Source organism: Chinchilla lanigera, unplaced genomic scaffold (genome assembly GCF_000276665.1).
Source record: "Chinchilla lanigera isolate Chin_1 unplaced genomic scaffold, ChiLan1.0 scaffold00069, whole genome shotgun sequence".
Classification (NCBI taxonomy): Eukaryota; Metazoa; Chordata; class Mammalia; order Rodentia; family Chinchillidae; genus Chinchilla; species Chinchilla lanigera.
The window spans coordinates 3949825-3965516 of NW_004955470.1; the positions used below are offsets into that span (position 1 = coordinate 3949825).

The following is a 15692-nucleotide window of genomic DNA, read 5'->3' on the forward strand; positions in this document are numbered from 1 at the left end:
CCTGACGGCTGCCCATCATAGTGTCCCTGCCACAGCCTCAGCTGCCCCAGGAGGACAGTGGCTTGTAATCCTGGAAGTGGGAGGCTCGATTACAATCACTGGGCATTTTTACACATTGACAATAAGATAGCTGTTACCAGCCTTGCAGGGCCTGGCTCTGACAAACCCACCTACGAGCCCACAGCACTGCCTGCCCTGGCTGAGTGGAAGGGAGCTGCCATTCCAGGGCCAAAGGGCCAGGGCCCCGGGGTCAGGCAGGGCCACTGAGCGGCAGCCTGGTGATGAGTGCCCACAGGATGGGTGGGTTCCAGGTACAGGGCTCCCCTACTGGGCACCAGTGCCTGGGTATAGCTGCAGCTCTGCCTCTTACTAGCTGCATTACCTGAGCTAATTAATCTCTCAAATCTCGGTTTTACCCTAAAAAATAAGGTTGATGACAATACTGTGAGATGCACAGAGCTGCTATGGGTATTAAAGTCCCTCAGCACAGGTTTCGTGTACCTACTGTGTGCTAGGAACAGGGTTCAAATCAAGTCATAACTAACTACTCACTAAGACATAACGCTCTTAAACTCCAAGCCTTGGTTTTCTCCTCTGTGATGCCATGGCCTGCCGGACACCTCCTCCTGCCTGTACTCGCCTTCCGCTCCCTCAGCTGGGGGTCGTGCCCTCCTTTTTTGCCTTGCTCAGCTTGTAGCTGCCACTCCGAGCAATGCCATATGTGGACACTGGCCATTAAGGGCAGGCCTGGGACATCAGACATTTCGGGAACCCTGCAGAGTTGAGGCCCAGGCTTGCTAGTTTGGTTCCTCACAGGGCTCTTAGGGTGGGCTGGGTAGGGGCTGGGAAATGCCCAGGGCCACTTCAAGTCAGAGTCACAAGCACTTTGCTCACCCTGCCCAGCCCTCAGGGACCTGCAGAGAGCATGGAGAACTTTTTTTTTTTTTTTTGCAAGACTCTAGTTTTGCCTCTAGTGAAATTGAGGTTTAGGACAGCAATGACTCCTGCGTGTCCTGCTTTGGCCGCCTTAGGTGAGATGCCTGTGACAAGTGCTCCAGTCCTTAAGCCGATGGAGGGGAGCACGCAACTACAACTCCCAGACTTCCCTGGGTCTAGGGGGTGGCCCCTGCGGGGGGCTCTAAAGAACCGGACTAGCCAATGGGAATCCACAGCGGGCCGGGGCGGGGCCCTGGAGGGGCGGAGCCCCAGGGAGGCGGCGGGCGAGCGGCGCTGGGAGCCAGTCGCGCCAAGAGCGCGGAGCCGGGGATCCGCGCGTGGAGGGTCTTCGGGCGGCCGGCGCGGGATCTCGCGGGCCATGGGTGAGCGGCTGGGCGGCCCGGGGCGGGGCTCGGCGGCCCGCGGGCAGGGCGAAGGCGGAGGCGTCGCGACCCCGCGCGGCAGTGGGTGCGGCTTCGGCGGTGTCCTGGGGGGCCGGGGAGGGCTCAGGGAAAGCTGGGGCGCCCGGAACGACCCCGGATCCTCACGTTAGGCGCGGGGAGGGTGAGGCCCGGCTGTCTGCGCGCGCGCTTCGAAAAAAAAGGAAAGACAGAAAGTTTGGGGCGGCCAGGGGCTTCCCGGGCGCTTATCTCGAAACTCTCCGTCCAGCCCCGCGCGCGCTGTCGTCCCACTTCCTCTGCGGTTTCAGTGTCGAGCTGGGCTCAGCGAATTTGTTGTGACGGCTGTCACAGCAGTCTCGGGCCCGGCCCCCTCCCCCGCCCAGCCCCGCGCTTCTGAGAACCGAGAGGGGGCGCCGCGCGCGGGGCGCTTTCCGCGCCGCCGCCGTTTCCCGAAAGCGGCCGCGCGGTGCGGGCTCGCTCCGGGCTTTGAAGAATCGACGGTTCCGCTTTCGGCCGGCCGTGCCCCTCGCGCGCTGCCGGCCCCTGCCCTTGTCTTTCTCTTCTCTCTTCCCTTTTTCGCTTCTCGCCTCCCCCGCTGCTCGTCTCCTGCCCGCCCTCCTCAGCCCCGGCTTCCTCCCCTGTGCCCGTTTCTTCTGCCTCTCTGTCCCTTTCCTCCGCTCCGGGCCCGGAAGGGACGGGGTCTCGGGCCCCCCGGGCGCGACGGGGAGCGGGACCCAGCGCAGACTGCGGGCGCCTGGCAGGAGAGGAGTTCGGCGGCGCGCAGCCGGGCCGGGGGCGCAACCCGGGCTTGCGCAGTGACCCACGCAGTGCCCTGGGCTCTCCGGGCCGGGCCCGCGGGGCGCGGGAGCCCCGGGAGGGTCAGGGTCCCCAGTTCTTGTGCTGGTCTGGCCCAGGGTCCCCGGTTTGCCCAGAGTCTTGGGCGGTGGGGAGGGGCCTGGGGCCCAGGGCAGGGGGGCGGGTGCTTTTGGTCCCGCTCACCCTCAGTTGGAACTGCCGCACGTGTGGGGGGCTCTGTGCCTACAGGTGCTCTGGCCGCCTGAGCGGAGGTGCAGAGTCCAAACTGGACCTGCTCGAGCCTAGAACTTGATGTGCCAGAGGTAGAAAGGGTCCTAGAATGAGGCCTCCGTCTTCTATGTACAGTCAGAGAAACTGAGGCATAGAGACCAGCTCGGGTCCCGCAGGCAGTGCGGGACAGGCTGCAAGACTCCTGGCCCCTCCCTCTTCGCTGTGGCGTCCTGTTTCCCAGGGTGGGGGTCTGGCAAGCCTGGCCCACTGCCCTCCTAGGAAGGCCCGGGGCATCATCTAGCTTGGCGAGCCACGCGGGGGTAGCCGTGGGAGCAGGAGGATGGACAGGTAGAGGAGGGGTGGCAGTGCCTCTGCTGAGTGAGGACATCCTCCCCAGGTCGCTTACACTTCTCAGGACTGGGGCTCTTACTGCCCAGTTCTCCCAGCCTGGCAGGACAGGCCAGTGAGGTTCACCCCATCCCATCCTGGAAGAGGATCTTTTAGGACATCTGAGCTGGGTAAAGAGGGACAGGGAGCCGCAGTGGGACTCGGGAGCGGCAGGCTTCTGTTTGGGGTCCCCCACACCCCGATGCCTTGCTGGGCCATCTTGGCCCCAGCTGCTGCCAGACCCTGGCCCTCTCCTCTCCCCAGGGAGGTGCTGTGGTATCCCCCCTCCCCACCCCGCCCTGCTCCGTCCGCAGTGCTGGCCCTTGGCTGGTGGCATGTCCCTAAACCTCCCTCTGGAGCAAGCCCCATGCCCAGACTCGGCTAGGCAGCCGGCTCCTGGGCCGCAGAGTGGACCAGCCGCCTCAAAGGCCGTCATTGTTAGGCCTGCAGCTAGAGCTCAGAGAAATTTAAGCCAACAACCCCGGGCAGGCGAGGGGGTGGGGCTGTGTCTGCTGGTTGTGGTCGAGGCTTCTCTCACTGCTATTGTCATGTAACTGACGCAGTGTTCCTAGTTGGTGACTTTTCATGAAAGGAAGTGTCACTTCCTTCCCGCTGTACCAAGGGTTAGTGGGGCGGCTGAGAGACCCAGAGAGCAGAGCAGGGGTGCTCAGACCAGTCGCAGCCCAGGCTAATGCTGGGGAGCGCTTGAGGGGTGCTGCATGCCTCGGGAGCGGGCAGGGCAGGCAGGTGACAGATGTCACTGAGGGAGCCCGGGCACACACACTGGGCTGTGGTGTGTGGGAGGACGGACCCATTTACTACCGCACCCGTTTTGCAGATGAGGAAACTGAGCGATAGCAGCAGTGACTGAGTTGGTAAAAGATGCACCTATGTGGTGCCAGGCCCCAACCAGCCCCCTCTGCTGCCCCACGCCCACCCACCCCCAGCCTGTTGTCTGGCCGGGCAGGGGCAGCACCCAGCAGCCACCGGCTTCCCGGTGCCACCCTGCTGGCCTTGCCTACCTCCCTGGCCTGCTGGGTCTGTGGTCCCGGTCTCTGAAGCCCCCACCCAGGTGGGCTGGGCCCAGGCCAGGAGCTGCCCTTCCACTGGGCAGCAGGTGGAAGGCTCTGAAAGGAATCTCAGTAGTGCTTTCCTTCCTCCCTCAAGATTAGGGGACCAAAGCCCTTATTCAGAGGTGATGGGACCCCAAGGGCCTCCAAGGCCAGGGAAATTGATTCACAGGGGGCAAGTGTCAGAACCCTCGCTCCAGCCTGTAGGGTGGGGCCCGGCTGACCAGCAGTCCACACGGACCAGCTCTTGTCCACAGAGTGACTGGGTGACCCACTTGGGGAAAGTGGGCATGTTTCTGCACCCTGAACATAGACAAGGAAGTTGGAGTCTTCCCGATTAAAAAAAAAACCCTCTAGACCTCAGGGTTCAGTGCCTTGAGCATTAGACCTTTCTAGTTCTGAATCCTAGCTCTGTCACTGGGAAGCTGTGTGGCTTGAGGCAAGTTACTGAACCTCTCAACTGTTAAACGGCTGGGAAGATTGGGTAAGGCACATATAAGGTGGAGTACTGCTCTGCTATGAAGAAGGATAAACTGGGTCGTTTGTAGAAAAATGGATGCGTCTTGAGGCCGTAATGTTAAATGAAATAAGTCAGGTACACAAGCTTCAATATCACATGGTTTCTCCTGTATCAAAGTATAAATAAAGAGCAAAATAAAAGATAAATAATAGGAAACAGGGAGATAGATTTTTCTTAGAAGGGGACCAAGGGATGGAGGGAGCGGGAGAGGGACATAAAAAGACCACCACCGGGGCTGGGGATTTAGCTCAGCGGCAAAGCGCCTGCCTGGCAAGCGCAAGGTTGTGAGTTCGGTTCCCGGTACCAGAGAAAAACCTAAACCCCCCCCCCCCCAAAAAAAAAAAAGAAAGAACGACACTGTGTGATGTCCACGTACAACTCCCCATGCGGAAGGTAATCACTTTGTCCTACAGACGGGGACTCATAAAAATTTAAGTTTTTAAAAAAGTACATGCCTGACTCACAGTGGCCAGAGCACTGGTTTGAGCTGGTGGAGCACAGAAGGGGAAGGGAGTTTGGAATGGCCGAGAACACGCAGGCTGTTGGGGGCATCAGAGTGAGCAAGTGACCTGCTGTCCCTGAGATGCACTCGTCTCTATGGAAACCAGATTCATAATCCACGAGGGGCCTTGGGTAGCTCTGCGTGCAGCTGCGCACCTCACCCAGGAGGTGTCGAAGGGCCCTGTGCTCATCACCTGGGTGCCGTGGCTCGCAGGGGCGTGAGGACGTGGAGGGAGGTCCTGCTGTCTCAGGGCTCCTGTGATGCCATCCCCTACCCTCGTGACTCAGGAAGCGGCTAGGCAGAGGTGGGCGGGACCTTAGGAGGGGACTCAGGCTGCAGAGGGGACCGGAGTCCACGGTCCTGCAAGGAAAGAGGCGGAGTTGCAAAGGTGTTGCTTCTCCTCACAGTAGCTTCTAAATCAAAACCCGACTGGTGTGTTCTTAAGAGAGTGGGCCCGGGTTCCCCGCAAGTTCAGATGGATGTTTTGATAAGAAGAGGGACGTGGGAAAGTCGCTCACCGGATTGTAAATTGTTGCCCAAAGCCACCCCGCATTGATACCAGGCCCAAGGGTCAGTGTTCCACAGCGAAGGGAGCAGGGTCGGAGGTCTAGAAAGCGCCCGAAGTGCTCTGTGTGGGTGCTGAGACCCGGGAAAGCAGCGTTCGGATTGTGAGAAAGGCGTCTGTCAGGACCCCTGCCTCCCACCCAGCACGGGACCACGGCAGATGCTCATCTCCTCCTTCACGCCAGATATGCTATGAATAAACAGTGCAGTGTTAATCACCTAGGGCCAGTGTTCTCTGGATGGAAAAAGTCATGTCTGAATGATGTTCTTGTGGAGAGCACAGGTCTTGGGTGTGTAGTTTAGCTAGGTCTGAACTCACTTTGTAGCCCAGGCAGGCATCAGACTCAAGGTGATCCTTCTGCCTCAGCCTCCCAAGTCCCGGGATTACAGGGATGCGCTACCTCAACTGGCCAGAATGCTCTTTAGGGATTAGTTTGATCTACAATTGAGCTGGGATATGGAACCTAGATCTGTAAGTGATCAGGGAAGGAAGGGATTAGAGGAGACAGGAGAACTAGTACCAAACACATGGCATGGGGTTCACACCTGTCTTTCATAGCAGAAGCCTTTTTACAACTAAAGATGACCTAAATTTATAAGTGGAACCCGGATCTGGACCCTGGATTGGAAGGAGAGGTTAGGGCTGCCAGGGACAGGATGGAGGGCACCTTGGAGAAGCAAGGAGGGGACTCTTGTGGGTCCTGCAGCCCAGGCCTTGTCAGGACAGTGCGGCAGCTCTGCTTCCAGAGGACAGGACCAAGTTCATCTGGGGACTCAGCAGGACAGAGAGGAGTGTGCTTACGATGTGGCTGATCCCTTCTCCAGCTGGGGCTAACCAGCTCCGGTGGTGACCTCCTTTCCAGGTAACCTGAGTGCCTGTTGCTAGGACATTTTCCCTGAGCAAGGTGGCCCAGGCAGAGTGCCTGAGTTCTAGAACTGAACCAGGAAGGGACGAGAGGTGCTTGCCCAGCTGGTTTCCCCTGGGGGGCTTTAAGTTCCAGGGCCCCAAGCAAGACCTTGAGCATCAGAGGCTTTAAAATATTCTCCCAGGGGATCTTAACGGTCCAATCACCTTATTTTTGTTGTATTTTTGAGCCAGAGTGGGATCTCACCATGTTGCCCAGGCTGGCCTCAAACTTGTGGGCTCAAGCAATCCTCCCGCCTCAGCTTCCCAAGCATCTGGGATGTGTAATGCTGTGCTTGGTTAAGCCACCTTTTTTCTGAACCCAAGGGGCAGTGACATGCAGGAGGGCTGCAGTGTGAAGCTTGGGTCCCACTCAGGAAGACCCAGGGTCTGTGGCAATGAGCAGAAAGAAGCGCAGGGGGCTGTGGGGTGCAGTGTGGGGTGGTGGGGAGGGAAGGGAAGAGGAGGCTGATGATGGGCAGTTAGCGAAGAACTCAGGAATCTCCCGTTTCTAGCTGGGTGTGGTCGTGCACACCTATAATCCTAGCACTCAGGAGGCTGAGACAGGAGGATTGCTGCAAGTTCAAGGCCAGTTTAGACTATATAGCTAGACCCTGTCTCGAAAACCAAAGTGATCCTTCCAGGGACTGTGGGAGAGGAGTGTGTGAGGGAGGCAGGGACCCTGGCCGAGGAGGCTCGCAGGACATGCGTGAGCTGCTGCAGGTGCTGCTGCACCTCTGGGAACAGCTGTCAGAGGGAGGCCGCTTGATGGCCCCAATTCTAACGCCCCTGGCTGCTGGGTTAGTGCCCAGGTGTGTGTAGTTCCCAGGGAGACTCTGATGGAGGCGACAGCTCACAGGTTCCCAACAAGTAGGATTTTCTGGGCTGGAGCAAACCCAGGCGGAGCAGGGCCAAGGAGACCAGACCGACAGAAGAAGGTGGCAGGCAGGAAGGTTGTCACAAGGTGTGGCTTCCTGGTGCCTAGGGCACTGCCAGCCGCAGCGTGGTCTCCATAGCGGCCAGAGTACAGCATTCTCACAAAGGTCGGCGTGAGGCCGCCTTAGGAGCGCAGCTTGGCACCTCTTCCCGGTGCCTGCTCCTCCGGAGCCCCGGCCCTTCCTGTTTCCCTGGCGTCTGTCATGGGACCCTGGAGGCCTCACCGAGGGATCAGAGGTGGACAGGCGGCAGGCGCCTCAGTGGGGATGGCTCTGGGAAGCCTACGGGCCGGGAGCAGGAGGCCTGGGGCTGGCCAGCTGGGGAGTCCACCAAGGACCGGACCAGGGTCCCCTGAAAGTCGTGCATTGGCGGGCAGCCTGGGGCACAGGGCACGGTGGCCGGAGCTTTGTGCATGCTCAGGGACGGGCCACATGTCCCTGTGATGGACACCGAGTCCCTGCTGGATAATTCTTGGAGGTGACCATGCAGGTAGCCGGGGATTTGGGGGTCACAGACATGGGAGCCTTGGCAGGACCCCCAATTTGGCCAAGCTACTGTGGACAGGGGCAGGTTTTGGAGACCGGTGTCCCCAGCATCTTGGCCCTGTGCAGCACCCTCAGACTTGATCTGAGGTTCAGCGGGTCCCTTGGGGATGCAGGGGGGGCTGCGACGGGAGGGCTGAATGGAGAGGGTCAGGGAGAGGAGAGGAGCAGGGTGGGGGGCCGCGGCCAGGGCGAGCCCACAGGTGTGCACGAGTGTGCGTGTTTGTGATTTAGACGGACCGCCAAGGGCAGGCAGAGGATGCACCCCTCGCTGGCCAACTGCAGCCTGGGGCGGCAAGACAGCTCCTCACCATCTGTTCTACCTGTGTCTCACAAGCCCTCTCCCCTCCTGTCCCTCCCTTCCTTTCCCCTCTAGCAGCACCTCCTGTCAGAGGAAGAGGGAAGCAGTCCGAGGAGGGTGACCCCTTAGACACCCCTGCATCCCCAAGTCCTGATGGTGAGCAGAGCAGGAGCCAGAGCCCGATCCAGCTGGAGGTGAGCCGGGCGACTTCCCAGGACCTTGTCCCTGCCCCCCTCAGTCCGGGCTCAGCCTCCAGGGAACTCAGAGCCCTCGCCAACTCTCAGAGGGAGACACGTTCCTGTCCCTGACCCACAGGGCCACCTGTGGCCTGCTGGGAAGGTACAAGAGCTGGGTGCTGGGCAGTGGGTTTCAAACTGAGATTTGGTAGCAGAACCAACTTTTAAATGAAGACGACCTGGCACTGATCGCAGAGCCAACAGAGGCACGGGTGTGCGGTGTAAAACCGTGTTCACACACATGCATCCAGCGGGCCGTGGTTGAGGCTGGTGGGCGCAGCCCGGCAGAGTGGCCCCTTGGTGCCAGGAAGCACAGAACACCTGCTTTTAGCCTGGGGGCCTGGGGCACCGAGCCCGCCTTCCAGGAACTGGTAGGGGCCAAGACAAAGACAGCAAATCGAGAGCAAGATAAAGATGTGATCCTCACCGAGAGAGTGCAGGGATCCCCCATGGTCCCAGAGCGACTGCCTTGGGCTCTGGCCCCTGTCCTGGGTGCTGAACCCCGGCAGCTGGCACCCGGCGCCCATGCCTGTGTGACCCAGCAACCATCACTGTGGCCCAGGGCAGGAGGCTGGGTGTCCTGGGAGCCTGGGCGGGGACCGGCACGCTCTTCTCCACACACTCTGGTCAGTACCCGCGCTCAGCCCCAGCCCCGGCCCACGCCTCCTTCTCTCCCCAGGACTCCCCTGAGGCAGGCAGGGAGCGGGAGGAGGAGCAGGCCTTCCTGGTCAGCCTCTACAAGTTCATGAAGGAGCGGCACACGCCCATCGAGAGGGTGCCCCATCTTGGCTTCAAGCAGAGTGCGTCCCTGGGGTGCAGGCAGGGTCCCTGGGGGAGGAGGGGGGCAAGCAGGGGACCCCACCCAGGCAGGGCAGTGGGGCCGGCTCCTCACTCCGGGGGACCCTAGGTGCGCCCACCTGAGGGGGTCACAGAATGCCTCCTGCAGGCCTGGGGCTGGCAGGGGGCAGAGCCAGACTCCCTCTCCATGGGCTCCGGGCAGCGGCGCTTGGGCCCAGCCCACCGATCATCGCACGGCCCTGTCTGGGTGTGGGGGCTGCAGAGACTCACCGCTGCCTGCCTCCCCTCCAGTTAACCTGTGGAAGATCTACAAGGCGGTGGAGAAGCTGGGGGCCTATGAGCTGGTAAGCTGGGGGCCCCTCATGTCCACTGCCTGCCACCTCTCCCTGCACATCCCGCTGTACCCCAGGAGGTACAAGGAAAGGGGTGAGCTACAGGGCTGTCTTTGCCTGCAGGCAGAGGAGGGAGAGCCAGGTCCCCATCCCAGCCCTGGCTGTGGGCGCTTTGCTGCTGTAAGCAGGTTCTTTCTTCCCCATCTGTTCCGTCCTGTGCTGCAAAGCTGCTTGGGCCAGCAGTCAGTCAGGCGGCCCTGGGAGGGCGCTGGCGGGAGGCCAGGGAGCTCCTTCACAGGCAGTTCTGCCCCCACCTCCCTGCGAGGGCTACCTGGAGCCCCACAGCCCCCCACCAGGGGCACCCTGGCCCCACCCTCACCAGATGCCGTTGCAGGTGACCGGCCGCCGCCTCTGGAAGAACGTGTATGACGAGCTGGGGGGCAGCCCGGGCAGCACGAGCGCGGCCACGTGCACGCGCCGCCACTACGAGAGGTAGGGAGGGACCGAGCGGCTTGGGCTGGGACCCCTGGGCTTCCCCTGCCAGGCTTCGGCGGAGGTCAGCTGGGGAGGGGGCTGGGGGGAACATGCAGACAGATGCCCTGTGTGTGCCCAGTGGAGGGGGCAGGATGTGTGTTCCAGTGGGCCAGGCGGCGGGCACGCGTGTGCGCTGCCTCCTCACCAGGCCCCGGAGGTGAGAAGATCAGGGGCAGGAGGGGCTGTGCTCGCTGTCGGAGGGAGGGTTCCGGGTGGCAGCGGCGTGGGAGCCGGGGTGGGGCGCACAGAGGAGGCTGGGCCGACAGGGCTCCCGGAGGACACACCTGGCTCCTCCCCAGGCTGGTCCTCCCATACGTGCGGCACCTGAAGGGGGAGGATGACAAGCCGCTGCCCCCTGCCAAGCCCAGGAAACAGTACAAGATGGCCAAGGAGCCTCGGGGGGACGACGGGGCCACCGAGCGGGCGAAGAAGACCAAGGAGGAGAGGCAGGTGGCCCCGGTGAGTGCTGAGTGTCCTGGCTCCTGTCCCCTGTCCCCGGCAGCTCCTCCCAGCCTGACTGTGGCTGCAGATCTCCCAGCTTGGGCCCCAGAACTGCAGCGAGGGTGGGGCAGGGGACTTGGGTCCCCTGTGAATGGTGACACACATGGACTTGGCAGGCCAGCTCAAACCTGCTGGCCAGGCCCCACATCGCGCTCCTGAGTCCACTCAGGACGGGGGCTCGCCGGGGCCCTGTGCACCCCCAAGACCCTGCTGCCCCTGGGTCCCCAGGGAGGGTGCCTGGCCCAGCCCCAGCCCTGAGGCTGGGCCTTTTCTCCTTCCAGGTGACACCAGGAAAGACCAAAATGGATGCTGCCGAGCTGGCCCCGCTTCCCAGCCAGGAGCCCCTCGGGCACAGCACGGAGCAGCTGGGCCCAGCTGCGGGGTCCTCCTTGCCCTTTGTGGGTACTGGTGTCTGCCCTGAGGCCTATAAGCGGCTCCTGTCCACCTTCTACTGCAAAGGGACACATGGTGTCATGTCACCTCTGGCCAAAAAGAAGCTCCTAGCTCAGGTCAGCAAGGCGGAAGCCTTACAGTGCCAGGAGGAGGGCTGTCGCCACGGGGCAGAGGGCCCTGACAGGGAGCTCACAGAGAGTCCCCGGAGCCCGAGAGGGCTGGCGGAGAACTTGGGGCGCCAGCCGGCTCCCCTGGAGGGGTCACAGGTGCCAGGAAGCAGCCTGCAGGCGGAGGCTCCGGGGGGCCCCTGCCCCGCAGCCCCCTTCTTCATGGGCTCTTTCCACGCCTGCCCCACTGAGGTGCTGAGACCCATCAGCCAACACCCCCGGGACTTCTTCTCCAGCCTTAAAGACAGGGTGCTACTGGGCCCCCCAGGCAAAGCGGAGGGGCTTTCTGCCAAGGAGCCCCCGCTGGTGTGGGGCGGGGACGCCAGCCGCCCCTCTGCCTTCCACAAAGGCAGCTCCAGAAAGAGCAGCTTCTACCCCAAGCCCAAAGCCTGCTGGGTGTCCCCCATGGCCAAACTCCCTGCCAACAGTCCCGTGCCCCTGTCTGCCATCCCCAGCAGCCCCAGCCTGGGCAACAAGCGCAGCCTGGATGAGGAAGGCTTTGCCCACGGTGGCAAAAAACTACGGGCAGTGTCTCCTTTCCTGAAGGAGGTGGACGCCAAAGAACGTGGGGCAAAGCCCACGGCACCCGGCGTGGCTGTCTCCTGCCTGCTGGGCCCAGCCCTGGGGCCTGCCCCGCCAGAAGCCTACAGGGGCACCATGCTGCGCTGTCCACTCAGCTTCGCTGGCACCCCGGACCCGCTAAAGGGCCAGGCTGCACTGCCCTTCAGCCCCCTGGTCATCCCGGCCTTCCCGGCCCACTTCCTGGCCACTACCAGCCACTCACCCATGGCCACTGGCCTGATGCACTTTCCCCCAGCGTCCTTCGACAGTGCCCTCCGCCACAGACTCGGCCCAGCCTCACCTGCCTGGCACGTGCCGCCTGGCACGACCTACGCGCCGCCGCCCTTCCACTTGAACACCAAGCTATAGGTCTGCCCGTCACACTGCTGTGCTGTGGAGGGTTGAGGTGCCCGGGGAGGGACAGGCCCTGCGAGGTGGCTCCCTGCCCAGGACATGTGGGCCAGGAAGGCTGGCACAAAGTGGCAGTGGGAAAACTGGGTTTGTCCCAAGGAGGCAACCTGAGCCCAGAGCCTGGGGACCCAGGTGGGACAAGGCCTTGGAGCAGATGCGCAGGGTTGGCAGCGCCCAGCTGGCGCCCCCAGTGCAGGCATCAGGAGGTGAGACTCCGAGGAGTCCATTGCAGTTCACGGTGTCCCCAGCACCCGCCGACATCCAGTAAAAAGACACGCTCAGACCTTTGCAAGGGCAGGTGGACAGGACAAGCTGGTGGGGCCACCCATGTGGCAGCCCAAGAGATGAAGAGATGCCATTCGGTGGTCTGGATGCCACCACCCCCGCGGAAGAGCCGCCCAAGCAAAGTCTGGCCTCCATGCCCGTTCCTCAGGCCTCCTGGCGGATCCAGTCTCTTCAACCTGCTTTCCTAGTTGAGCTTCAAGCCACCTGCCTGTCACCTCATGTGCAGCTGGGAATCCAGGGCTTACAGCAGGCTGGTGACCTGGCAGGCAGGTGCAGAGTAGGGCAGTGCCCACCTGCACAACCCTAGGTGGTCGCAGCACTGAGCTGCCCCCGGGACTCTGGGCCCCAGGACCAGACGCGCCCTGTACCTGCTCACCAGCTCCAGAGAGGGAAGTCACTTGCTTGGAGATGAAGCCTCGTCGTGTTGTCCAGGCCGGTCTCTAATTCTTGGGCTCCAGCGATCTTCCCAGCTTTCAGAGCAGCTGGCACCCCAGGGTGTAAGCACGAAGCCCGAGTCAGCCCGCTGTGGTTGTGTACGGAGACCTATGGGCCTTGCTGCTGGATGCGGTGGCTGTTGTCACCCACCTCCACTTCCTGCCTCACATGGACGGCCATCAAGGCCACGGGGGTCCTGAGGTGCTGAGGAACAGGAGTGGCCGGTTACTGCCTGGTGTCCGCTTTGACCGTGCGCGCCTGCGCGTTCCAGATGAGCTTGCCCCAGGGTGTCAGCATGTGCTCAGCACAGCTTCACACAGGTGCTGGAAAGGCAGCGCCACCTAGCCCAGGGGACGCGGGGTGACCCAAGGGCCAAGTCATCGGATGGCCTCGACCTGCATCCCAGAACTCGATCTGCCCTCTGGGACCAGGCCGCAGGGACTTTCTGATCGAAGGCCAAACCCTTCCCCCAAGTCACAGTGGAAGGCTGAAGACAGGCGTAGGGTGGGGATCCCTGGGGATGACAGAGCCCACGTCAGGCCACGCACAGCAGGCCGGGCCCCACACGGGCGGCCAGGGCAGGGAGGCAGCCCTGTGGAGGAGCTCGGCCCGGTGCCCCCAAGGTAGGCCAGCAGCAGGGTGGCTGTCACTGCCATGCAAGCACTGACAGGCTCTGCAGGGGCCTCTCCTGCTCCCCTGCCTCACTCCTGGGGGACCCCAGGATGCCAGCCTGAGTTCCTGGACGACCGTCCCTGAGTTCCCGACTGCATCCTCCACGTGCTGCTCATCCCCCCAGGCCTGGGTCCCCTGTAGGTGACAGAGAAGGGGGTGCTGAGTTTTGAGCATGGAGCAGGCACACGCCCTAGGGGCTGGGCTGCAGGCTATGGGGGCTGCATCCTCTGGATAAGGAAATGAGGGCTGCCTTTTTTGGGGTATCCTGGGTGAGATGGAGCAAGGTCTCATGGCCCCTTCATCTGCAAAGTAATGCTGGGCTCAGCCTCACCAAGGCGAGCAGGTGGCCGAGTGCCAAGGCTGGGATGGGGCGCCCTCTGGAGGCAGGTCTGGAGATGCGCTTCTCAGCCACTACATCCAGAGTCCTGGGTACCACGGCCGGAAGAGCACCAAGGCTCAGGCCAGGTGCTGAAGACAAGAGCTGGGTGCAGGCCAGGCTTCTGGGAAGCCGTGATCCCTGAGCTCCAGCATGCTGGCCTTCCACAGCCCTCAGGCTCACCCGCTCTCCACGACGCCCTGAGGAAGGGACTGTTCGACTTACAAACGAGGACGCTGAGCCCAGGGGGATGAGGCCTCCCCCCCCCCCCCGTGCCCGCTGTGCCACTTGCTCACCACATTCATTCCCTTGCTGGGTCCCTGATAGGCTGCCCTGGGGACCCGCAGTGCAGCAGGGTCAACAGGGTCTGTGTAGGGGTGTGAGCTACATTTCTGGGCCACTGTTAGGACCCCGTCCAAAAGGTCAGTGGTACGAGCTGCTGATGGTGGCAGGGAGCAGAGGCCACTGTGGAAAGTGCTGACTGCTCCCCATGGCCCTAAGTGTGGGCCGTGGCCGACCCTGGGCATCTGTGTGCTGAGGGCCACTCCCATTGCGGGCTAGGACGCTCAGCTCTGCCCTGCTGCAGCTGTCCCTGCGGGTGAGGCAGGAAAGAAGCCAATGACTAAATCACAGCGTCTGGGGGACAGTGTGGGCCGGGAGCAAGGAGTGCAGTTTTGTCTGCTTTGGGGGTTAAAATATGTTTGCCATTGTCACCATTTTAAGTGTGCATCGTGTGGCATTAAATGTACGCTCACTGTGTCGGACAGCGTCACACCACTTGTTTCTGGGACCATAGTTTTTTTCTCCGGTACCGGGAACCGAACTCATGACCTTGCGCTTGCCAGGCAGGCGCTTTTGCCGCTGAGCTAAATCCCCAGCCCCTGGGACCATAGTTTTAAACGGATGAGCGGCCCTGTGGGCTCTGGCCAGTAGCATTGAGCAGCAGCTAGAGGAGGTGCCAGAGGGAGCCTCGTGGGGACGGGAGAAGCAGAGGCTCCAAGTCCCGAGGTGTGGCAGGCAAGGGCAGCCCGGGACCTGGAGGCCTGGGAGGTTGGGACAGTGCATGCGTGTGTACACACGTGTGTGTGAGTGGGTGTGCACATGGCTTTTCCTCCCAGTAAGGGAACAGCAAGGGTGTCCTGGCCTCTGGGGTTTTGCGGGGCTGGGGCTGGACCTCTGGCCGCCTTCTGGGTAAGCGCTGCACCCCCAGCCTGCACTCCCATTTAGCGGGAGCCTGGGCAGTGGGCAGGGTCGGATGCCCCAGCCAGGGCCAGGGCACAGCAGGGGTCCATCCCAGGAGGAGGAGGATGGGGCTCTGAGCTCAGGCCTTGGCCGGCTGGGCTGTGGCCTGGCTGGCCGGTGCCTGTGCTGCTGGGAACCTCACGGAGCAGAGCAAGGCCACCCTGGAATGGCACCCTCTCTCAGAGACCCAGATCCCACTGGAGGTCAGCGGTGGGCAGCCCGCTGGGTGCGACTCGGCATCAGGAGAGCCGAATTGAAGTCAAATAGGCTGAGGGTGCTGGGAGGGGGAGTGGGGCGGGGCATGGGGCCCCTGCTGGATGGATGATGGGACCCACGGACTTGGGTCCCAGTGGGCTCTGAGAATCCAAGGAAAGGGCCCACCTGAGAGCTGAGCCAGATGCAGAGGGCTGGCTAGGAGGGACAGTTATGGGTGTGGTCACAGAGCAAGGCAGAGGAGGCAGTGCGGAGGTGCAGGGTCCGGCAGCTAGGGTGTGGGGAGCCTGGAAACCACCACAAACTAGGAGCAGGGGGGTGCTGAGCAAGCACGGTGAGCCAGGGCAAGTGGGCAAGGATAGCACAAGCTCTGTAGCCAGGATACGTGCAAGGACATTCACTTGGGTGGCTGGGCAGTGTGGAGAGATGACCCATACTGGAGGGGCC

The 15692-nt window shown here is 62.2% G+C and overlaps 1 protein-coding gene across 3 annotated transcripts; it reads left to right on the forward strand.

Moving 5' to 3' along the window:
- The first annotated feature begins 1185 nt into the window (after positions 1 to 1185).
- Positions 1186 to 14567, forward strand: Arid5a (AT rich interactive domain 5A (MRF1-like)). Of its 3 annotated transcripts, none has more exons than XM_005400666.1 (7): positions 1186 to 1319; positions 8165 to 8283; positions 9005 to 9125; positions 9415 to 9467; positions 9850 to 9947; positions 10289 to 10448; positions 10772 to 14567. In XM_005400666.1, exons 1-7 carry the CDS (start codon positions 1316 to 1318, stop codon positions 11978 to 11980), a joined length of 1764 nt encoding a protein of 587 aa, XP_005400723.1. In that variant the 5' UTR covers positions 1186 to 1315; the 3' UTR covers positions 11981 to 14567. The 3 variants fall into 3 exon arrangements, with proteins under 3 accessions (XP_005400723.1, XP_013378286.1, XP_013378287.1); XM_013522832.1 differs by having other exon boundaries at positions 8168 to 8283; XM_013522833.1 differs by lacking the exons at positions 1186 to 1319; positions 9005 to 9125 and having other exon boundaries at positions 8250 to 8283.
- Positions 14568 to 15692: the final 1125 nt, after the last annotated feature.

Coding starts and splice junctions, on each gene's coding strand:
- Arid5a (XM_005400666.1), top strand. Junction 9,126..9,414: donor CCATCTTGGCTTCAAGCAGA/GTGCGTCCCTGG, acceptor CCTCCCCTCCAG/TTAACCTGTGGAAGATCTAC. Junction 10,449..10,771: donor AGGAGAGGCAGGTGGCCCCG/GTGAGTGCTGAG, acceptor TTCTCCTTCCAG/GTGACACCAGGAAAGACCAA.